The sequence below is a fragment of the Zonotrichia albicollis genome, chromosome 16, assembly GCF_047830755.1.
Source record: "Zonotrichia albicollis isolate bZonAlb1 chromosome 16, bZonAlb1.hap1, whole genome shotgun sequence".
In the NCBI taxonomy this organism is placed as follows: Eukaryota; Metazoa; Chordata; class Aves; order Passeriformes; family Passerellidae; genus Zonotrichia; species Zonotrichia albicollis.
The window spans coordinates 755830-780236 of NC_133834.1; the positions used below are offsets into that span (position 1 = coordinate 755830).

At 56.4% G+C, this 24407-nt stretch overlaps 1 protein-coding gene across 2 annotated transcripts in view; it reads right to left on the reverse strand.

Moving 5' to 3' along the window:
• Positions 1-4696: 4696 nt before the first annotated feature.
• Positions 4697-24407, reverse strand: part of PRKCB (protein kinase C beta) — an 86182-nt gene continuing 66471 nt past the window's right edge. Inside the window, exons 14-17 of one of the 2 annotated variants that reach the window (XM_074552953.1) lie at positions 22562-22642; positions 22214-22321; positions 19662-19802; positions 4697-8798 (exon numbers count right to left, since the gene is read on the reverse strand). In XM_074552953.1, the coding sequence (XP_074409054.1) occupies positions 8646-8798; positions 19662-19802; positions 22214-22321; positions 22562-22642 (483 nt within the window). In that variant the 3' untranslated portion in view covers positions 4697-8645. Of the gene's footprint in view, positions 8799-12329; positions 13584-19661; positions 19803-22213; positions 22322-22561; positions 22643-24407 lie in introns of those variants that run through there. The other variant, XM_074552952.1, reaches the window with a different exon arrangement.

Here is a 24407-nt window from a genome sequence, read left to right on the forward strand (position 1 = left end):
CGTCCCTCGTACCCACAAGCCACTCCTGCGCCATTCCCAGCAGTTATCCCCCTGCCCTCGCCCTCTCCGCTGTCTCCTCAGCTCCCTGGAACATCCCTCAGCCGGATGGATGAGCCCATGACTCATGCGACCTTTCCAACAAGCCCTAGAACGCACTTACCTCTGCAACTCGGGCTCCTGAGAGGGCCGCGGTGAGACGGGAAAGCGGCTGATTTACACGGTGCCGTGTGCTTCCCCAGCCCTCATCTGCATGCACTCACATGGAAATACTAGTTATTTACTCCAAAAAGGCAAACAGAGAATTATGAAGGCGCTGAGAAATTAAGAATGCGGAAATTAAGCAGCTCCTCACCCTGCAATCAGGGCTGGTTGCGCTCCCCAGGCAGGGCGCGCTGATTGCGGCCCCGCCGCCTCCCGCCCCAGCTCCCCCGGGCTCCCGGCTCCGGATCGCCCTGCTTCATTCCCCGCTTCCCCACGGCCCCGTGCCTGCTTCCCAGGCAGGCTGGAGGCGGCGCAGCTCTGCCCAGGCTCTGGGCACACAGCTCCAGCTCCTGCTTCCCTGCGCTTCCATCTGGAGAGGCAGAGCCGGCAGCTGCGAGGGGACACGGCCCTCTGGGGAGTGGGGGGACGCAGGCCTGGGGTCAGCAGTGCCCACCCGCCCACCCACCCTGTGTCACAGGGGTCTTCTGGGCATTTTTGAGGAGGGGTTATCGCTTCTCAGTTTTGGGGAGAGAACCATCGTGTGCACCGGCAGAGGCACACGCTGGTTCCCAGGTCACACCGTGGTGTCACAGACTGGACACTGGGATGAGCCCTGGGCATGGCTGCACTGGGACACTGGGCTGAGAATCACAGAACCCAGAATGGTCTGGGCTGGAAGGAATCCTAAAACCCATCCAGTGCCACCCCTGCCATGGCAGGGACACCTCCCACTGTCCCAGGTGCTCCCAGCCCTGTCCAGCCTGGCCTGGGCACTGCCAGGGATCCAGGGGCAGCCACAGCTGCTCTGGGCACCCGTGCCACCCTCACAGGAAAGAACTTCCTCCCAATATCCAACATAAATCTCTCCTCTGTTAATTCACAGCCATTCCCTCTTGTCCTGTCACTACCTGCCTGTGTAAGAAGTTGCTGCTCATGGCTTTCCCAGGCCCTGGTCCTGAGCAATCCCGTGGGCACTGTGCAGGTGGCTCAGGGCACAGGGAAAGGCCAAGTTCTGTGGGACACCTGCCTCACACCGCCCCTGATGCTGCCAGCCCTGCCAGCCCTGCCAGAGTGCCTGACGCCAGCGCCCTGCCCGGCCCCCGGCCTGCGCAGAGGCAGCAAAGATATCTCCCACCCACAGCTGAGGGGCTGCAAATTGCGTTGTGAGTGGGGGATTTTGCAGCCTTAATTGTGTTATTTTAACACAGCGTGTGTAGGTGTGAGCAGAGTGCACATGTACCGTTTCCTAGGCTTTGAACAAAGCGAGCTCAAACAGAAGCAAAGTCCATGTCAGATCGTGTTGGCCCCTGTGGGGCTGGAGGTGGGGACACCCCTGCACTCCTCTCCCTGCTCCATGAATGGGGTGTCAGCTCCAGGAGCAAGCTGGGAGCTGTGGGCTCCCCAGGGGTTTGCTGAGGTTTGGGACCAATGAGAATTTGGTGACCTTGGTGTCGTGCTCTGCAGCTCTCACTGCAGGGTCACAGCCTGGCACCCTGACCAGGGCAGCCTGGGCTCTCCAGCTCCATCTCCAGCTCCATCTCCTCTTCCTGTTCCCTGTCCTGTCCATCGTCATCTCCTGCTCCTGGACCTGGACCCCACTGCGCTGGGCAAAGTAGAAACACATAAAAAACCCAGCCCACACTGCAAAGATTGTACAACTCTTGCAAGAAAAAAGCTGTCCTTGCAGGCAAAAATGTCCTAACCCGAGATCTGTTAGGCTTTGTCCTCCCAAATCCAGCGATGAAAGCTCTGCTGCATTTAAATTGGCAAAGTGACAGGAAGTCAGTAGTCAGAAATAATCCCTAGCTGGATTAGGTTTTTCCTTGAAGGAAGAGAGGCTGAGACAAGGCGAGTTTGGGTCATTAGCAATGCAGGGAGGTGCTCCAGCCCTGCCCAGCCTTCACTTCACTCCCTGCTCCCGGGGGCTGCGAGGGGATGAGGACTCCGGAGCCTTGGGCACATGTGCTCATCCTTCCCCACTCCTACGAGGGGATTATTTATATCTGCACCACTTTGGAAGCGCTGGCTGCAATCCCCTGGCTCCAGCAGGGCTCCAGTGGCGAGGCTGGGCTGTCCCTGTGTGAGGAGCTGCCAGGGGTGCCAGCGATGCCACTCGTGCCACACCACAGGGCCCGTGGCACGAGCAGCTGGCTCGGTGCAATTCCCTACCAGCTCTGCTCTCCCTGCTGGATTTCCGACAGTTGAGCAGCAATAAAAATAGCAGGGCAGGAACAGAAATCCATTCTGATTAAGCTCTTTATTCTGGGAGATGCTGGGGGAGCAGGGGTGGCCGTGTGTGGGCCGGCCCCACGCACCTTCCGGGCCTGGGCGGCCGCTCTGGCAGCAGCTGTGCCCAGATCCGGGTGTTTGCCCACACTTGTGATGTTCCTCCAGCATTTTCCCCTCTGTGCTGGCACTGACTCCCTGACAGAGGGGCAGCCAGGTGGGGCTCAGTCCCTTCTCCCAGGGAACAAGGGACAGGACAAGGGAAACAGCCTTGATTTGCGCCAGAAGGTTTAAATTGGATATTTGGGGAAATTTCTTCACTGAAAGGGTTGCCAAGTGGTAAAACCCCCACAGCTGGAGGGGTTTAAAAGCTGTGCAGATGTGGCACAGGGGATCATGGGGCAGCGGTGCCTCGGCAGTGCTGCAGGAGCAGCTGAACACGATGGGCTCAGAGAGCACTGCCAACCGGAGTGATTCCATGATCCTTTGATTCCCTGGGCAGACAGAACAAGCAGAGGACATGGAAAGGGATGGCACAGGACAGCAGTGCCCCTGGGCTCCCACAGCCGCTCCATGGCCAGCAGCTCCCCAATTTCCCAAAGAGAATCCCTTCCCCAAGGTCAGACAGAGAGCAGCCTGTACATGGGATGGGGGGAAGGATGGACAGGGAACAAAGGCATCTGTGGGCAGTGGTAGCCCAGAGGCAATAAAAGAACAAATAGCAGAAGATTAAACCCATTCTGCAGTCAGGTCCAGCCGGACCACGCTGAGCCACGAGGAAAGGTTCGCGGCTGCTCCAGCCTGCCACAATTTAATTGATTTGATTTAAATCCTTTGAAGAAGAAGTGGATAAGGAATAATGAGGCAAACAGGATTGTAATGCAAATGAAAGAGATGAAAGATGGCTTCGGGGAGACGCTCTTGAAGGTCAGCGCCCAATGCAGAGCTGCTGCTGGTCACTCGGTGCAGCACTAACGAGGCTGTGTTCCCTGGTGCTTTGGTGGATGCAGGGATGGATCGGGACCAGGATGCCCGGCCTTTATCCCCTCGCTGCGGGCAGTGCTCCCTGCCGGCCGCGGGAGGGCTCACCTGGTGCCGGGGGAGCCGCGCTCCTGCTGCCCGTGTCACGCTGGGTGAGCGCACCTCCTAATCGGGCTCCTCCAGATACTCCAATGGAGGCGCTAACTTCAGAATTAATTAACTTCACTATCAAAAGCTGAGTCATTTGTCACAATGGTTTTGTCATTAGCTCCCATAATTAAGGAAAGTGTCACAAAACCAAATGTTTCACTTACACAAGCCAGGAGAGGCAAAGCGCAGGAGCGCTCCAACAGCGAGGCTGGGGAGGGGCTCAGCCTGGCACCCCAAATCCCAGTCCTGGCACCCCAAATCCCAGTCCCGGGCACCCCAAACCCAGTTCTGGCACCCCAAACCCCTGCCCTGGGCACCCCAAATCCCCATCCTGGCACCCCAAACCCTTGTTCTGGGCTGAGGGTGAGGGGAGAGCAGGGCTGGGGCTCGGGGGCACCCCCAGGGCTGCCCAGCCTGGAGCAGATGCCAGGGGGTGCCCGCAGTGCCAGGGCTGGCTGAGCCCGGCATTTTCCCACCCCGGGTGAATTGGGGTGTCCCTGGTGACCATCAGCCACGCAGGGTGGCAGAGACGAGGACGTTTTGCTGGAAGCTTGGCGAACGTCCCCAGAGACAGGGGGAGAAGCCCCTCCCGACGCACTCACCCGGTTCCACACGGACACTTCCTAAAAAAGCGGATTTCCTCGATGGAGACGGGCAGGGACGTGCAGGCTCTGCGGGGCTGGGCAGAGGCTGGGGGTGCTCCGGGCCAGGAGCCCCCACAGCCCCCGGAGCCCCTGCGGGTACCAGGGGATCCCGGAGGGTCCCGACCCGCCTGCCCAGAGCCCAGCGCTGCAGCCGCCCGGTGCCCCCAGCCCTGCCCGGTGCCCCCTGCCCGGTGCCCCCAGCCCTGCCCGGCTCCAGGGGCTGCAGCTGCTGCTCTGGGGGAGCCTCTCCGGCAGCTTTAGTAACTCATCAGCGGGCAATTAACTGACAATTAACCCTCTGTCCCCTCCGTGCCCCTTTCGGTGCCGCCTCCTCTTTGGGGCAGCCGCGCTCACTGACCGCTCTGGCCGCTCAGCTGCGCAGGTTTTTGACCGAACCCCTGAAAATTCCCGGCATTTCCTGCTGTGCGGCCCCTCAGGACACCCCAACCCCACAGACCCCGGGTGGCGGGCAAAGGAAGCCAAGCTCTCAGGGGTTCTTTAAAATTAAATATTTTATTTTTTCATACATGCAGCAAATTGAATCAAGAGTATATGCCCATCTAAAAGGAGGTCTTCATGAGAACTGTTTGACAACACACAGCAGGTAGTCTAGAATGTAGAAAAGTCATCAAATACTTGCAGGTGAAATCAAATTCACAAACACAAACTCATCAACAATAAACATTTTCTCTTTTTTTTATTATTTTTTAATTTTTTTCCCTCCTTGTTTCAATTGCCACTTTGAATGTGATCAGAAATAAAGAGCTCAGGTGACACTCCCATGCATGGAGCAGAGGCTGTGCTCACACAGCTGCTCCTGCCCCAGGTGTGGGCACCCTGCAGGTGCCATCCCACCCTGCAGGTGCCATCCCAGCAATCCCAGGTGCAATCCCACCCTGCAGGTGCCATCCCAGCCTCTGGCACAGCCCATCCGTGTCCTGTGCCCCAATCCCCTCGGCTCCTCCCGGGGTCACAGCTCTGGGACCCACAACCACCGGAGCACAGCACTGCCCTGCACTCACCTCCCTCTGCTGCCTGGGCTGGCCACTGCACAAACCCCCATTTATTCATTCATTAAATGGATTAATCAATCGATAGCTGCTTTGGTGGTGCTCTCATGACGAGCAGGCTGCTCAGAGCCCCGGCAGGGCACACAGGCACAGCAGCAGCAGCAGCAGCTCCCAGCCAGAACCAGTGGAGCTGCACTGGGAGCAGGGCAGGAGCTGGAGCTGCCCCAGAGCAGCAGCCAAGGGCTCAGCACAGCCCAGGGGCAGCTCTCTGATCCACCCTGTCCCAGGGAGAGCCTGGGCCCACTTACCTGTAGCACTGGGGTGTAATCCACGTGGGACAGAGCCAGCATGTGCCATCCTGTGCATGTCCTGCCAACTCAGGCCTCCTCTGCCCTCCCCCGGGCTCTGGGTGCCCCTGTGCCACAGGGGGACCCCCTGCCATCCCACTGAATGCAGAGCTGAGGCCCCCTCCCCTGCCATCCCACTGAATTCCCCTCTCCTGCATCCCCAGCAGCTCCAGGTAGGGATTTCTTGGGCTGTCTCCACACACCTGGGCACCTGGGCTCTCCTGAGGCTCTGAGCATCCTCCCAGAGCTCTGCCTTCCCCATCCAACAGTGAGGATTAAATCATCAAATGACATAAAGAGTGACTCAAGTCCTGTCACTCTGCCCTTCCTTGGAGTAGTTCACACAGATCTGAGTGTCTGTGCAGGGCCAGCACATCCCACTGTACATCCCCCCACAGAAGATACAGGACATCTGGAAGTCTTGCAATAACTGCGGCAAGCAGCAGAACGAACAGGGTCAGGAATGCTCAAGGTATGAGTCCTGAGAAGGGGACCTGGCACTGGCTCAGCTCGCCCTGGAGCGTGGATCTCAATCCCAAACTGCCTCCAAAGCTACCTGGTGCCACCTCCCTGGTGCCACCTCCCTGGTGCCACCTCCCTGGTGCCACGTCCCAGCTCCCCTGCAGGTTCCCTCAGCGTCCAGCAGCGCCTGCTCCATGCACCAGTGTCACCCCAGCACAGACACAGCAGCTCCAGACAGAAAGGTGGGACTGCCCCTCAGCTGCTCCTGCACTGTGCCCCTCAGCCCCGAGACCTCCCAGCACGTCCCGGGGGCACCCTCAGAGCCAAAGGTATGGAAATGAAAAACACTGACCACTGAAGTGATACAGATTCTGCAGCAGCAGCAGCAGGTTTGGAGTCACAGGAACACACATGCTCTGACGCAGCTGTGCTCTGCAGAGGATGGCCCATGTCCTCAGGGTGTGCCAGGCTCGGGGAGCCCCCAGCAGCCCCCAGCCCCGACCCCTGGGCCTCGCCGGCTGCAGAGCCCCTCGTGAACCCCCTCCTGGATCTGGCACAATTTGCAGTTTTTCTGGGTTTGGTTTGGGTTCCTCCAGCCCAGGGCAGGACCCGAGGCCACGGGCTCAGCCCTCACCCCCAGCAGGCCCAGGACAGTGCCCGTGGCTGGGTGACAGGGAGGGGACACTCATCCCCTGACAGCGCCTCAGCTGCTGGCAGCCTCTAGTTCGCAAGGAATCATTAAAAGAAAAAAATAATTTCCAAAGCTCGAGTTTCATGTTTATAAAAGATCTACAAACTAGAATTTCCTCTGTAGAATTCCTCATGATTGATAAAATCCCCCCCATTTCCCTGGGGCCTGGAGGAATGGCTGCATCCAGCAGAACCAGGGCTGGCTCAGAAAACCCTCCTGGGGTTCTGCAAACCACTCTGGGCCGTGAGGGGAGCGGGGTGACAGGGCCTGGGGGATGCTCACCTGGGGCCCAGCCTCTGCCAACCCAACAGTCAGCCAGGCTCACCCACTGGCTGGCCACCGATGGGCAGTGCCCGCCTGTTCCTGCCCTCCTCTGCCTGCTCCTGCCCTTCTCTTCCTGTTCCTGCCCGCTTCTACTCTCTTCTCCCTGTTCCTGACTGCTCCTGCCCTCCTCTGCCTGTTCCTGCCTGCTCCTGTCCTCCTCTCTGTCTTCCTGTCTGTTCCTGTCTGTTCCTGCTTGTTCCTGTCTGCTCCTACTCTCTTCTCCCTGTTCCTGCCTGCTCCGGCCCTCCTCTGCCCGCCCTCTTCTCTCTGTTCCTGCCCTCATCTCCCTGCTCCTGCCTGTTCCTGCCCATTCCTGCTCTCTTCTCCCTGTCTCTGCCCTCCTCTCCCTGTTCCTGTCTGCTCCTGCCCTTATCTCCCTGCTCCTGCCTGTTCCTGCCCTCCTCATCCTTCTCCTGCCCTCCTCTGCCTGTTCCTGCCTGCTCCTGCCCATTCCTGCTCTCTTCTCCCTGTCTCCCTGTTCCTGCCCATTCCTGCCCACCTCTCCCTGCCCCGTCTCTCCTGCCCACCCCTGCCCACCCTTCTCCCTCCTGTCCTTGCTCCCTCCTTCCTGCTCCTGCCCGCCCCTGCCCTCCCGCACGCCACGGCTCTGCCTCATCACAAGCAGCTGCTGGAATTGTCTCTTCTCACTCAGAATTTTTTTTTAAAAAAATTATTACTGACTAAAACCCCCAGGAATTTGGTGGGAATCAGGGAAATCAAGATGTCTGTGAAATCCATGGGTTTGGAGCCTGGAAGAGAATAGCAGAGGGTGGAAAGTAGAAAAGTTTCCGTTATAAATAGCCCTCAGTGCAGCCCTTTGGTCTTGGGCGTGTTTTCAGTTGGTAAATTGTAAACCAAGAATATAAATGTGTTTTGTTTTGGCAGAATATTAATATCCTTTACAGAGCTGTTACATCTCAACAGCGTCTGTGAAAGATTTATGCGAGTGCTGACAGAGCGTATCAAAACTGCAAACTGTTCCAGATGTTACAAAAACCCCCCACCTCTCACTTAGAAAAAGGTTTGCTCTGATTTACAAGAGCTGGCACGGGAGTGGTTGGGAGTCGCGATGCCCGAGGCAGGGAAGGCAGGTGGTGGGAGCTGGGCTGACCCTATGGACAATGCATTGGGAAATAGAGGTCTAGAAGCAGATTTTTCCACACTGATCAAATATATCCATGTCTTGAACAAAAGGCTCCTCTAAGACAAGCTCACACTCATCGCAAGCTTCAGCACAACGCTTTAAGCGATCAACCATGCTTAGCATTCCACAGCAACGCTTTGGGACTAGCTGGGCCACCGGGATCTCAGCGTCCCGCTGCGAAAATTACAGAGACCGTAGCGGTTTGGTATATTTCTGTTTAAAAACTCTATTAGTCACCACCAACTATAGTTCCTAGAAGTATCACTGACCGGTAACTGGCACCCCGGACACTCCGGCTAGGGAAGCCAAGCTAGCGAGTGGCACGGACACGGAGAGGCTCCGGGGAGAAGCGGCCGGCGTGTTGGGCGGGAGGGGACGTGTGTCTGCACTGCTAATCCCGGAAGACTAGTGTCCTATGTACAGGGCCACCTGGCGAGGGACAGCGAGGACAGGGCTGCGCCGCGACTACACGTTAATGACAAACTCGGGGTTGGTGTAGGAGAAGCCAGCAAACTCGTTCTGGTCCAAGTTCATGATGAAGAGTTTGTCCGTGGGCGTCAGCTCCACCGGCTGCCGGGTGAACTCTTTGTCGAAGTTGGAAGTGTCGCGTTTGTCCTTCTGTTAAACGGAAAGCACAGAGTTAAACTGGGGAAGGAGCGAGCCACCAGAGGGGACAGCACCACCCCAGCTGACAGCACCACCAGAGGGGACAGCATCACCAGAGGGGACAGCACCGGGGCTGTCCCCAGGGAGCTGCACTGTCCCAGCACTCCACACTCCACGCTGTTTCTCAAGCTGTCCCCGAGCAGGAACTCACAGCCCTGTAGAACAGAAGCAGCCCCCCAGCAGCAGCAGGAAGAGGAGAACACCAGTTTAACACGCCTGAGACACACGAGCAGGACACAGAGGGACCGGTGAGAGCCGTGGTGGGGCAGGAGCATCCCTCCTGTCCTGTTTGCTGAGGGAGAGACAGAGGACGGAGCAGATCTGAGCATGCAGAACTCCCACTGCAACCAGAGCTCTGCACTGCACAGGAGGAAGGAGCCTGGAGGAAGCAACATGCCTCGAAATGGCAGCAACAGTCACTACCATGTCAAAATCTGCACAAAATAATCAGCTGTAAGAGCTCTTTCTGCTTTAAGCTTGATTTTTGAATGATGCCGTGATATGGTGTTAAGCAACACTGGTTCATTGATGGAGGATGTGATTTGCTCCAGGGTTGTACAGAGAGAAAACACACAGCACTTCAAAACCTCTGAGAAGGAAAATTCCACATATGCAACATTTTCTCCTTGCAATTTCTTAAGGAGAACAACTTTGCAGCTACACCCAAGCCAAAAAAGGGAAAGAAAGGACGTTAGTGTCAGGATTAGCACTGGGAACCTGTTATCAGCACTGCGGAGCCAGCGCCGGGAGCGCGTGGGCTGCTCCTCCAAACCCTGCAGATCCCAGAGCGCCTGCCTCGGGGCTGTCCTGCTGTGGGAGGGGACACAGCCATGGCTGGAGGGTGACGGAGCACTGAGGGTACAGCACAAGCACCCCAGGCCCTTCTCCCACAGTGACCGGTGGTGGAGGGACACTGGCAGCCAGGAACTGGCTCTGCTCTGCTCGTTACCAAAGCCACCAGGGACAAAAGGCTTCTCCAGCCCTTCTTCCATGTCCCTACACAGGAGAGACCCCAGCTCCCTGCTGGAGGTCACCTTCCCCTGCTGTGATACAGGTAGGACCCTGCCAGCCTTGCACAAACTGTATTTGTTTTCTGTTTTTCCCAGACTTTGCCTTTGAAGTGCGGCCTCACCACGCCAGGCCCTCGCTGGGCTCTGCTGCACCAGGATTTCCAACCCTGGATGAATCTGCCAGCTTGAAATGAGGAAAGTGACTGTGGGGGTCCTGCAGGTGCTGCACCCCATCCCACCCCCATGGCTGAGCTCCCACTGCTGTGCTGGGGAAGGACCTGGCAGGACAGATGCTGTGTCCCCCCTGCAGCCCCTCCTGGCCCACTGGGGCACCTTCATCCTCGAGCAGGAGCACTGCCAGGACACAGAGCCAGGTCTTCCTGCCAGCCCGGACAGGCCAGGGGCACCACACTGCAGCTGGACTGAGCCCTGGGAGATGAGCCAGCAGTGCATCAGGACCTCAGGGGTGCTGCAGATTCCACTGCCCCAGCAGACATCCCATCAGGATGGCTTCAGCCTCGGGGAGGAAGATCAGGAAAAGCCAAGGACGATGGAGCAGAGACGAGGTGGGAAGAAAACAGGTCTGGATGGAGCTCGAGGAGCCGAGAGGGGAGAAGCAGAAGAGGCAGGAGGTGAGGCAGGCTGTGGCTGTGCTGTCAGGCTGTGAGCACAGGGAGATGCTCCACAGGGCACCGGTGTCTGTGGCTCCCAGCCGGGCCCTGGGCACCAGGGTCCCTCCAGGGCTCCTCTCTCCAGCACAGAGAAGGAAGGAGATGTGGATTCGGGGCACAGAGCAGGAGCAGGGAGCAGACAGGGTGACAGGGTCAGCTTCAGGTGCAGAGTTCTGCAGGCAAAGGGTGAAGCAGTGGGAATGTGAGGACAAGCCCACCTCGATGGCAGCAGGGTGCCCCAGGGTGCTCCCTGGCCGTGGCTGTGCTCGGGGTCTGTCTGTGGAAAGTTGTCCAAGGCTCCTGGAGAGTGCTGAGATGGTTCCTGAAGGCCACATCCATCCAAAGCATCGTGGGCCAAGACAGCACTATCCTACCAAGCCAGGAGCTTCCCTTGAGTGGGAAAGCTTTGGGATGCTGCAAAGGGAATGACACATCCACATGTGACTGGTGCAGGCTGCCACCGTGGTCCCCAGCCCTCGGGAGTGCTCAGCCTGGGAGCCCTGGAGTGGGAAATACCTCCTGCTGCTGCTTTTGGGCAGCAGAAAGCTCTGGGAGAGGCTGCAATGAGCCCGGGAGGGGGCTCAGGGCAGCCCACTCCCCTGCACTGCCCTCTGCAGCAGCCCCCACTCCTTGGGGCCTTGGCTGGAGGCTGAGCACAGCAAAGTGTGAGTTTGCTGGAATCTTACCTCGAATTCTGCCTGAACTGGTGGCAATTTGGCCTCTGTCAAGATGATGAACAACCTCTCTGGGAGCAGGCAGGGAACGGCTGTGCGGGTCTCACGGAGAGAGGGGAGCGCAGGGGAAAATCAGGGCTGACAGTGCCTCCAGCGATGGGCAAATTGACTCTGGGAGGTTGCGAGGGGCACAGCAGGAGCACAGCGGGGTGGCGTGGTGGTGGCATGTTGTGCTGGTGGCGCGATATGCTGGTGACACTGTGTGCTGGTGGCGCGATATGCTGGTGACACTGTGTGGTGGTGGTGGCACGGTGTGGCACAGCTGGGGTCCCTCTGCCTGTGGCACTGTGCCCAGGTAGGGCTGGCCCGGAGCAGGATCTCTGCCTGGCCCAGGCATGGGGATCCTGCACGGAGCCCCCTCTCCATGGCAGAGCTCCAGCAGCTCCCGCTGATGGTCGGGACCTCTCGGAACAACCTTGCAGTGTCCGAACTTGGCAGCGGCCGATTCCCAGAGGCAGCAGGGAGGTTCACAGCAGCCTGTAATCCCTCTTTAGATGGAAGTGCCAACCGCTTCTAACGAGTGCTCCTGGGAGAGCGGGCAGGGATGGATGGATGGATGAGTCACACCGGGCTCTGCAGCTCGGGGAGTGCGAGGCGATGCCAGGGATGCACTGTGCCAGTCCTGGACCGTCCTTCCTGCTGTGTCCTCACCTTGGACCATCCTTCCTGCTGACCCTGGACCATCCTTCCTGCCGTGTTCTCACCCTGGACTGTCCTTCCTGCTGCATTCTCAGCCCAGACCGTCCTTTCTGCCGTATCCTCTCCCTGGACAGGCCTTCCTGCTCACCCACTTACATCAGCTCCTTCCCCGGCCGTGTGGAGCCCGGAGCGGTGGGCGCTGCTGCAGGACGCTGTGGGCAGTCGCTCCCTCCCAGATGATGATTCCAGCACATCCCAGCTCAGATTTTGGGGACAAACAGAGGAAGAACGAGGAGCGGCTCCACTGCCGCCACTGAGCCAGCAGCATCCCCCAGCATCCAGGGCGGCTTCCAGCCCCGGCTGTCGGCAGGAATCACCTGGCTGAACTGCAGAAACTTGTTATTGCCAAACACAGGCAGGTTTCTGGGGCGGGTTTTCTTTCTTTTTATTTTATCATCGGTATCAGAAAAAAACAAATTGGCACATTACAAATCAAGCAGATTGATACAGTGACAGCCCACGAACACCTGCAAGGGTATAAAAGGAAGCAGTGTGATTGTTGTCCTTTGAAGAGAAACTCACCCTTCTCGAAATGTTTCCTTTGATGCCAGAAACAAAACTCGGGCCATTTCTAAGGACAGAAGTACCCGTTGAAACAAGCTTCTTTACACCCTTCATCAGAATTCACAATACTGGTCAGAGTTAAGTACCTCCCATTACGGTCAATACCATTTTTGACACATTTAAAGCACAGGTAACAAACTCCATCAATGGCTTTGGCATTTGAGAAGAAGAAAAAGCTTAGCTATGGAACGGATGTTGGTGGTGTTTACTAGGGTGACCAAGGGTTCAAAGGCAGCTCTTCCAAATTTCCCATTTACCACAGGATGTTTGCTTTGATTTTAAAAAATGCTACTTAGAAGCTGCACAATCAGGAGAAATCTCTGCCAAGGGCAGCTCTGCCTTCCCCAATAACTTACCCCACTGCTGGGGACCCAGCCAGCCCAAAGCATCTGTGCAGGGAAGGGGAGCTGTGCTGGGGCTGGACACACAGCAGGACACGGCCAAAAGGGAGCCAGAGCCAGCACCTTGGCTCTCCTGAGCTTTTGGGAGGAGAGACTCTGGGGATCGGTTTCATTAAAAACGCTTCTTGCCACTAAGGCTGAGAAGGCTAAATATTAAATTTTCATGGTTATTTCAAAGACTAGAAAAAGGAAAGAGCAAGGAATTAAAGCACATGATGAAGGGATTTCTCCCAGTTGTCACCATGTCTCCGTTTTCGTTGTCACCCACTGAGCTGTTTGCATTTTCTCCAAACAAAACGTTACAAAAGCCCATTTGCAGCATTTCTTGCACATCACTTCCCTCCAGCGACACCCCAGATAACAGGAAGACACTTGAGACATGGTCACTCTAGTAAGGAACTAAAGCAAGCCCATGGATGCGAGTTCTGCAATGGAATGTGTCACCACAACGGCAGCTGCGACCCGATGACAGACGCGGGGATGAGATCTGCACAGCAGCTTAGCTCTTGGCTTGAGGCTTAGAAAACTCTGAGTTAACAAAGGAAAATCCTTCGAATTCTGACTGGTCAATGTTCCCGACGACTTCCTGGTCGGGAGGAGTTAGCACGGGTGGGTGCCGGGTGAAAAACCGGTCGAAGTTTTCAGCATTGCGTCCGCACTAGGGGAGGAGAAAAGAACGGAGGTGGGTGGGGCGGGAAGGTGGGGCGGGCGGGGAAAGGGGCAGAGCACACCTGGGTAGTCATGGAGGCATGGCATGGCATGGCATGGCATGGCATGGCATGGCACGGCACGGCCAGGGCCGGCTAACCCCGCTGTGCCATGGAATGAATGCAGCAGGAATGAGATGGGCTGTGGTGGCTCACGGTGCTCCTGCCCACACACACCTGGCACCTGCTCACAGGGCACTGCCCACACGGGCATCCCCCCTTCCCAGGGGGTTTCCAGAGCAGGGGGTTCCCATCGAGGCTGGACTGCTCAGAGGTTTCCTCCTGCTTGAGGAGAGGAGAGAACCCATCCCAGCCAGGCTGGACAGGGCTTGGAGCAGCCTGGGGCAGGGGAAGGTGTCCCTGCCATGGCAGAGTGGGATTTAAGGTCCCTTCCAACCCAAACCAGGTTGGGATTCCCTGGTTCTGATTCCCAGGGCTGTCCCTGCCCTACTGTCCAGTCAGACCACAATAGTCCACAGCCTTATGGCCCCAGTGGTGCCGAAACCTGATTTAATTTCCTTAGCAATCAGAACAAGGGTGGTGCAGCTTCCCAGGCTGCAAACCCTGATTTAAGGGAATAACAACAGCAGCAGCTGGGATCAGGTGGATGCCAGGTCACTGCACAGCCACAGACCAGGCTCCATCCCTGCCTGTCACCCCCGTGTCACATCCCTATGGATGGCACAGAGCTGGCCACTGTCCCTCCTGTCACACACAGCTCAGGCAGCAGCTCCCAGTCCCTTGGGCAGCAGCTCCCAGTGCTCCAGGAACAGCTCCCAGTTCCCCCAGGCCTCTCTCCCAGTTCCCCAAGGAGAACACACGCTCCAAGCGCTGCCACAATTTTTCCTGGGCATTTAACTTGCATTTGTTAAGTAAACAGATTTGCATTTTTAATAAACATCAGACTAAATGTAATAAAATATTAATGACAAATACACGCAGAAGTCGATGTTTCCCAATTCCTTCCTCTGCTCAGAGCTTTCAGGGAAGACAACATGAATATCCATCAGCCTCAGATGGGCTGCTCCTTTGGCAGCTCCTTATAGCACCAAGTGAGACCCCTGCTCTCCTCAAACCTCTACACAAAGCCCAGGGACAATGTTTGAGTGGATTTAACCCCAGCTCCAGCCTCTCCAGCATTGAAACCATGGTACCCTTGCCTTGGTAGCACCACATCTTCACATCTCTAGTCTTGGTTAAACTCCTGCTCCCCAAGGCCTGAGCCGAGCAGGGCTGGACCCAGCAGAGCTCAGTGCACACCCAGAGCCCCCCAGGGCCCCCTGCCCCATTGCCATCCCCAGGCAGCCCCAGTGCAGACAGGCAGGGCAGCCCACGTGCTGTGTCTGACAGCCCTGCCTTTGCCTTGTGGCTACAGAGAAATCTGCTGCCTTAGGAAAAAAATAAAAATAAAATAAAATCAAACCAGCAACGCCCTCAGAAGGATTGAAAAATTAATCCTGATGAGAGGCTGCCAGTTATTGGAATAGGAAGCACAAATATATTTCAATATGCATATTGGCAAGCGAGGATTTCTCACTATCACGCGATGAGGGAAGAATATGTGGATGGAAAATTTGAAAAGTTGCATCTACCCATGGTATTTCCTGCCCTGCTGTGTGGAATTTATGGGCTTTCTGTTTGGATGCAGATAAAATGGATGGGTAAATTCAATACCTAAAGTTGGAAACTGCCTTTGAGTTTCTGGAGGGCACATCCCAGCCCAAGCCCTGGAGGAGGGGAGTGCCAGGCTCCAGGTCTGGCCCAGCCTGGTGAGGGGAGCAGGGAGGGTCCTGCTGCTCAATCCCACTGCTCCAGGCAGGAAAGGTCACTGTGTGCACGGGCACCTTCCTTACAGCTTCCCAAACCGAGCTCCTGCTCTGTGGACACAGATGCCATATGAAATTTTACATTTATCTAAAGCCATCTAGTGAGAAATTGTGCTCATTTTAGTGTGGCATTAACGTACAGGCATCACTCCATCCAGCCTGGAGGAAGGGGGAGGCTGGGAATTTATCTTACATAAATCCCGGTGTGTCCTGCCCAATATTTATAGCCAGCACAGAATGGCTTTTCCTCCTGAGCTGCAGAAATAAACCTGTCAGCTCCAAAGATGGCCTTGTATTTAATCACCTCCCTGCTTGGTTTCAAATAGAGACAAAAGGCACAATAAAATATTTGCCATTGATCCCTGGGATGCAGTCAAGGACCACCAGGAGCAGAGGCTGCTGCTGCCTCCCACCCTCACTCCATGCCAAGGGGAGGTGCTCACACCCTGGATTTACAGGGTTTGGTCCCAAATTGTGGCACAACCACAATCTCACTGGCTTTGCAGGCACCTCCTGGGCAAGCCTGACCTTCCCGGGGCTGCTCTGGCTCCCCGCTGCACCCTGGGCAGGACCAGGGCTCTCCTGGCAGTCCCATGTAGGGGAGTTTGGGTCACAGCAAAACCCTGGGGCCACACTGGGGGTGCCTGTGCTGGTCAGGGGTGCCTTTCACTGTGTCTGGCTCAGTTTGGGATGCTGCAGCTCATCCCTTTCTCCCTGCTGCTCATCCTCTGCAAGGCTCCTGGTGTGCGACCATCCCTCTGCCAGGGAAAAGCCAAATTTCTGCACTGAAAACAGAGGGTGGAGAAATCCCAAAGCCTTTGCAGGGCCCTGGGTCTCCCAGAGCAAACCCTGGCTGGATTACCTGAGGTGTTTAACCTCAGCACATCCACCTGCCCAATGTCAGCCCCTCAATCCTTAAATCCCATCTAATTAGGAAATCACTTGTGCAAACATCAGAACTCACCCTGCACAGGCTGAACTAAGGCTACAAACCCCCGTGCATGGAACTGGTGTTCTTACACATCCAGGTCTGTAAGTGGCCTTTCAGCATTAATTAACTCCGAGCAGTTAGGGGGAAATTAATTTATGCAATTAAAAATTATTAGATTAGAAGCCATTTTTTTAACCCCCCGTGCTGTTGTGAATAATCCTGGGCTCTGCTGTGTGATTTCAGTGCTTTCAAAATGAGACTTTTCAAATCACTAGGCTTTATGTAAAGTAAAGGAGTAATTAGATACCAAAAACAATAATTATCTCAACGAGAGACAGGGAGAGCAGGGAAGTGTAAACACACTCCCAGGGTAGCTGCAGACCCAGGAAAGGAATTGTTATGCACCAGCCAGAGCAGGGAGCAGCCAAGCAGAGCCCCACGTCAGAACCACCAAAGACAAGCCAGCCCCTGATCTGTCTTGTTCCTGACTCTGTGATAAAGGTTAATCAAGCACAAAGCAACACAGGAGCTCCTGGGAATTGAGGAATTGGCTCTGAGCTGCGGCCAGGAGCCTCCATCCACTGCTGTCAGTGGGAAATGATGGAGCTTTGGGGAGGGATCCACGGCAGCAGCGCTGGGCAGCACTGAGAGCCCCCCAGGACCCCCTGAGCCCCCACCCCAAACTGCAGAGGGGCCCCAGGGATGTGCCCAGAGGAGCTGGGGCTGCTGCTGCAGGGACACAGAGCAAAGGGGGCTCTGTGGGACCAGGAGGGGCTGGGGAGCTCCCAGCTCACATCAGACATGAACTCTGAGGAGCAAAATGAACCTGGACACAACCTGGGGAGCTGAGCCCCCAGCTCACATCAGACAGGAGCTCATGGTGCTTCTGAGGGGCAAAATGAGCCTGGAGACAATGGGGCTCTGCTCCCCTTGGCTGTGTCCCCAGGGCTGAGCTGAGCCCCCAGCTCACATCAGACATGAACTCTGAGGGGCAAAGTAAACCTGGACACAACCTGGATGGGGCTCTGCTCCCCTTGGCTGTGTCCCCAGGGCTGAGCATGCCCTGCAGAAGGGCAAGGCTGGGACAGCTGGGGGCTCACTCCCAGCCCTCATTTGCATCTCATTCCTTATTTTGAAGCTCTGGATACAGACAATTACTGCAGCCTGACCTTTACAGACGCTAACTATGAAAAAATAAAAGGAAAACAAAATAGACTCAAGCCAAGGAGAAGAGCCAGGCCAGCACCAGCCTTGTGTGCAGCAGCACTTGGCCCTGGTGTGGCCACCAGGATGATCACAGGTCACAAACACTGGGGCACATGTCCCCTGTCACCCCAAACCCTCCCTGCAGGGCCCAAGCCCCACTGCCATCCCTGCTGCTCTGCCCTGTGCTGGCACCAAAGAAAGAGCTTTTTCCAGCACTGCAGGAGAAATATCAGCTATCAGCAGGTACCTGAGTTGTCTTAATCCTCCCTAAATCCCAAATCAGCTGCAGTTAATCTCCCTGTCCTATCACACAGGGAATTTTCCGGGTGCCAGCCGCCGGGGGAAGCGACAGCCGGCAGCTTACACCGGGGCTGGTGTCACAGGGATTTCTGGAGGAAGGAGACATCTAAAACAGGACAGAATTTGCACAGTTTAAAGCAGCAGAGCAGTAAGAAAGGGCTTTTGATGGAATTCAGTGGTTTTTCAGTGTAAAGCACCAAACACCAATGCTGTGGGCCTGCCCAGGGCAGCAGTGACACTGGGAAGGAAGAGAGAGATGGCAGGAGGGGACACAGCAGCAGCAGCAGCGTCACTGGGAAATGGGCACAGAGGTGGGAGATGGCAGCAGCTGTGGATTCAGGACACAGGGACTTGTGCAGAATGACCCCATGGTGCCCCTTCAGTGAATCCAGGTGTGGACCAGGATCCCTCCACAGCTGGAGCTCAGGGATCCCTCCTTGTACCTCAGCATCCCTGGCACAAGGGTCAGATCTCAGCCCCAGACAGCAAATCATGGGGGCACAGACATCCCAAAACACTTCCACACAGCTGATAACTCGATATCAGAGTTACAGCCTTCCCAGTGATGCTGCTCTGGCACAAGGGTCAGATCTCAGCCCCAGACAGTGAATCAGGGGGGCAGAGACAGCCCCAAGCACCTCCACACTGCTGATAGCTCGCTGTCAAAGGCGCAGCTCTCCCAGTGATGCTGCTCCTGCAGGCTCCATGCCCTGGAGGCTCCCTCCCCTCCAGGGCAAGGCAGGCAGCCCCAGACCCCTGTGCTGCCCATCCTGCATCCCCCCAGTCCCCGGCAGGAGGGAGAGCAGCACATTGCCCTCTGAGGGGGCACAGCCCACACTGTGAGTGCAGCTCCCAGCCAAGGACAGCACCCATGAGCTCCCTGCAGAGGCTCCACTGCCAGCACTGAGCCTGGGGAAGAACGTCTGCCTGAAATGCAAACACCAGCCCCAAACACAGGGCAAGGGGCAGCTCTCCAGGCCAGCACCCCTGCCCAGCCACCACAGGGGGGTTCCATCCCAGCTGGATCAGGAAAGGAGCTGTGGGAGGGAAAATCCTGCGGGAGCAGAGAGGCACAGAGAGAGAGCAGAGCTAAAGGCACCCAGCACCCTCCACCAAAGGAGCTCCCACTCCATGTTCTCCCTGAAAGCAGAGTTTTTCCAAGCCCTCAAAGGAGCAGGGTAGCTGTAAAGCAGAGGAAAAGCAGAGGTGCAGAAGGCTGTTAAGGGCAGAGGGACAGGGAGGCTGCAGGTGAGCACACAGAGCATTCCTGAGCTCTGAGCTGGCCTGGGAGGATGGATTCAGGATTAATGTCCCCACACTGACCACAAATACCAGCCATGAGAGCAGATCCAGTGGGGATCCAGCTCTGTGAAACAGCAGAGCCCAGCTGGGGCACTGCAGCCAACAGCACCTGGGGCAGGCACGAGAACAATCCAAGCCTTGAGGACCTGGAGCCCCACAGAGACTCTGCTGTGACCCTGCCAGTCCCCAGGGACAGAGAGAAATGGAAATCCAGGGAGGGACATCCCTGCTCCTGCGTGTACATAAGGGCAGGGAGAGCAAAGGGACAACACGGGGCCATGCAGAGTTTGGGGCACAGAGCAGCACCATGGGCAGGGACACCACACTGGGGCTCAGTGGGGGGACCCAGCAGTGGGACAGGGGGGGACCCAGCAGTGGGACAGGGGGGGACCCGGCAGTGGGACAGGGGTGGCAGTGGGACAGTGGTTGCCCAGCACTTGGCCAGGGGGGCCCAGCACACTTACAGCCTTTGGCTTGAAGGGGGGCTGGATCTCCTTGCGCTCCAGCTTGTCCCAGTCGATGTAGCGGAAGAAGGCGTGCTCCTTGATGTCCCGCTCCCCCTCGGGGCCGCAGCCCAGGCGCTTGGCAGGGTGCTTGGTCATCAGCTGGGGACAGGAGGCAGGACACAGTCACACCTGTCCCTCTGCCCCCCAGAATGTCCCCTCTGGGAGCCCCAGCTGGACACCCAGCATCAGGCTCCCACCTCCTGCAGGTGCATTGGGGCTCCAAGGAGAGGAGGACACTGAGGAAGGAGCTGGAGTGACTCAGGGGCAGGGCAGGCTGACAGTGCTTTAAGAGAGCAGACTGTGCAGATGGCAGGTACACGAGCACTGGCAGGATGGGCACATCCCCTTCCTGTCTGGGAATTGAACTGGTTTGCCAAGGAACATCCCCGGGGTGCTGGCAGGGCTCCCTCAGCACCTGCCTGCAGCAGGGCAGCTGCCCAGCGGTGCCTTTGCTTGGCACAAACTTCTCAGCATCTGCAGGGTTAACTGCAAACCCCACTGCCCCTTTGACATGGACAATCTGCCCTCCAAAACTTCCACCAGCCCTGGGAGCAGAACCCCCTCACCCCTGGAGCAGACATGAGGTGGATTTCTAATGAGAGACTCAATTTGGAGGGAAAACAGCACAAACAGCCCATTAATGTTGTTTATCAGCTAAACTTCTCCTCTTCCCTGGCTCAATAAGGGAAAGGGGCCCCAGGAACCACGGGCAGCTGTACCACATTAATATCCTGGGGCAGGGTCTGAGCCCTGCTCACAGATCAGATGGAGATGCCAGAGATTCACAAGACATCGATAAGGATGGAGAATATGAGCTTTGTGCTCCCAACAAAACACTGCTTTATTAAATCAGGGCAGTTCACCCTGATGCCAGGGCTGCAGCAAGCCTGGCTCTGTGTGCCAGGGCTGGGGGCTGTGAGACCCCCACCACTGGATACAGGTCAGCCCTGCCACCCCAGGGCACAGAACAAACCTGCTCAGGAGAGCCCACCTTTAACTGCAACAGGGCTCTGAAAGCAAGGAAAACCCTGGGAAAAACCCAAACTAAAACCCTGAAATGACAAAAACTCCAACAAATACAAGGAGAGAGCAGAGCCACCGACGGCTCTGTGAGCAAACAGCAGCACATCCCTGCTCCAGCTGGGACAGCATCTGCAGCTGGAGGAGTGATGGAGAGCAGCTTCCCGAGGCAGCAGCATCTCCCTGGAAAGCCCTTGCAGAGGCAGCGAGGGGCTGGCAGGCCCTGCAGGCTGGGCAGTCCCTGCTCGGTGATTCACAGCTCCCAGCCCGTGCCTGGTGCAGCAGCACACACAGCCATCCTGAGCCTGGCCCTGCTCCAGCCCAGGGCTGCTGGGCAGCACTGAGTGTGCCCCAGCCCCTGCCTGGCCAGGAACGCTCTGGATTTTCCCTGTACATCCCAAACAGCACCAGCAAGAGGATGGCAGATGGCAACAGCCTCGGTGGGAATGCCCCTCCAGCCACCCAGTGGTTTCTGAATGAAGGATTTGATTTTCCTGCTGGCTGTGGCAGGGCAGCACCCCCTCCCCGTGCCCCATTCCAGGTGGGAGCTCCTGCAGCAGCTTTTCCCCACGGGACAAGGGAACGTTCCTCTTTAGCAGCTGCTCAGAATCCTGGCAACGCCAGCAAGAGGCTCTGAAATGCCGCAGTGGGAGCGAGAAGCGCAGGATGTGTCATTTGGAGATAGAAACACTATTTTGAGACACAGAACATTCAGATATTTTCAATATTAACTATTATAAGCAAACATTTCTTAAATTCCTACACAAACACTTATTTATAGCAGTGTGGCACTGGGGGGTGAGATGAGGCTCAGTCCCAGGCACACAGAACAGCACCAGGACCCTGCCAGCCTTTATCCATCACATCCCAAATTAACTCAGGCTGCAATTAAGCCAGGCCTAGGCCCAGTCCATGGAGAGCCCAGCTTGTTATGCTGGGCAAGGCAGAGCTTCACTGCAAATTAAGAGGCAGGATAATGAAAATGCTGCCCTGACCTCATGGAGACACCAGCAGAGCTTCGGGTTGTCCTGAAGGGCAACTTATCACAGCTAAGTGGGAGGATGAAGGTTTTGTCTCTCATCTTAAGCAAACTGTTTGGGAATCACATCCATTTTCCCTGAGCATCAGTTTTCACTTCAGGCAAAGCTCTCAGAGCTGCCCTACCCTCACTGCAGGAGCCCTCCCTTCCCACCCTCCAGCCAGCACCCCAGTTCTCCCAGGCCAGCCCCAGTCCCAGCTGTATCTCTGCTCAGTGCAGGGGCACAGGGAGGATGCAGGTGTCATTTTAACGTGGGTTTAGGACACACACACACAGTGGCACAACTTGTGGCTTTAGTCCTGGCAGGCACAGGCACCAGTGCACACCAGAACCCAAGAGTGCCAGAGCCTGGCCATGGTGGGAGCAGTGGGTGGGCTGGGACCTGGGGGGGCAGGCTGGGACCTGGGGGGGCAGGCTGTCCCTCTCCACACTCCCCCAGCCCTGCCCTTACCCCTTTGCAGATGGCCACGGCCTCCTTGGACATGGACTTGGGGTAGGCGACGTTGTGCTCCATGATGGACTGGAAGAGCTCATCCTCATCTTCTCCCTCAAAGGGGGCCTGGAGCCAAGCAGACACAGCTTCAGGGGCCCTCCTGGATCCCAGAGCTCCTGGGGCTGCTCTGCTCCTTGGCCTGGAGCCAGCCCCACAGTGACACGTGTCCTGTCACTGCAATCCCCAGCCCCGTGCCACCCCCAGCTCAGGGGGTGCCCACCCACGTGCCAGGTGTGGCAATGCCACAGCAGCCTGTCCTGTGCTCACAATGGACCCAACCCACCCAGAGCAGCCCAACTCAGTCACCTGGCCAGCCAGCATCTCATAGAGCAGCACTCCAAACGCCCACCAATCCACTGACTTCCCGTAGGGCTGGTAGGCAATGATCTGCAAATGGCAGCAGCACAAAAATTACAGTGTAATATCAGTGTAATATCAGTATAATAGCAGTGTAATATCAGTGTAATATCAGTGTAATATCAGTGTAATATCAGTGTAATAGCAGCAACAGCAGTGTTACCCCCCAGCTCTGACACAGGGCAAAGCCACCCCGAGCTGCAGCTGGTCACAAGGACAGGGTTATGCACTGGGACACACTTCAGCACTGGAACCCCCCCTGAGGGACCCCCAGACCCTCCCCTTGCTCTCTACAGTGCCCTGGGAAATTCAGGTGGGAACAGTTCACACCACACAGGCCTTTAAAAGGAAAGAGGAGTTGAAAGAAATCCCCTGTCCTGTGCTGTCCCCCACTGCTGGTGTGGGAAGGTCACAGCCCTGCAGGTGACAGGGCCATTCCTGGGTGCCAAAGCGATTTGCATCCTAATTTCCCATTTGCTGTTCTGCTTTTGGAAAAAGACAAATTAGAGCAAGGAGAAGAAAATAAGAGTTAAAGTGAAAACACTTGGGCAAATACAGGGAGAGCTGGCCATTTGTCCTGCTGTGAAGGAGCATTAATCACCCACAGTCACCAGCTCTGCACCAGCAGCACCAGAATTAATCCTGGTGGGATGAGGGATGGATCCAGGAATGGGAAACCTCACTGGGAACAGCAAACACAATGTGGTTCAGCACACAAGAGCACTGATGTCCCAGCAAAGAGAATCTCTCTCTCTGAAACATCTAAAGGAATAAATACTGACTTCATCATTGCAAATTCAGCAGAGTGACAAGAGTTTGGAGAGATACTTTTAAGTGAAGGGAACAGACATTTGGGAGTAATTACTCCTCTGAATTTCACAAGTCTGGATTAAACTGTGTCCATACGGCACTTCATGGAAGTGTCATGTGTGACTCTATCACACCAGTAATAACCAAATGCAAATTCATATGGTGGGGATCTAGAGCCATGGATGGGAGCCTCTCCCCATCAGACACAGCCTCTCACTGCACATAGTGAGCTGGAGAGATCCAAGGATTTCCCCTCCACATGGAAATATTATCCACTGATAATTCCCTGTTTCTCACTGGTCATGTTGTGCCGGAAGCTTCTATCACACACAGTGAGGGGCAGAGCTGAGCCCTGGCTTTGCCATTTCCAGGAGTGAGTGAGGAGCAACCTGCAGTGGGTCTGAGCATGGCAAGGACAGAGCAGGCTCAGAGCTGGCAGCAGGATGGACACAGGGAAACCTCAGTGAGGAAATCACCCTGCAGGGAGAGCAGCATGAGGACGTGCTGCTCTTGGAGGTGGAAGCAGCACACAGCACCACAGGGAGGCAGATGAGCATCCCTGCTCCCTTAGGGGGATGTGGGGATGCACAGTGCTGAGGGCATGAACTTTGCAGGGTGATGGTGGATTCTTGAATGCCCCTGTTTCAGCTGGAGGAGTGCCCAAAGCCAGGTCACCCCATGGCAGGGAGCACAGGCATGGCAGACTCCTGAATCTCAGTTTTAGCTGGAGAAGTGCCCAAAGCCAGATCAGGTCACCCCATGGGAGGGAGCACAAGGATGGTGAATTTAGTGAATTCCTGAACCCCTGTTTCAGCTGCAGAGCTGCCCAAAGCCAGGAGGGAGCACAGGGATGGTGAATTTAGTGAATTCCTGAACCCCTGTTTCAGCTGCAGAGCTGCCCAAAGCCAGGAGGGAGCACAGGGATGGTGAATTTAGTGAATTCCTGAACCCCTGTTTCAGCTGCAGAGCTGCCCAAAGCCAGGAG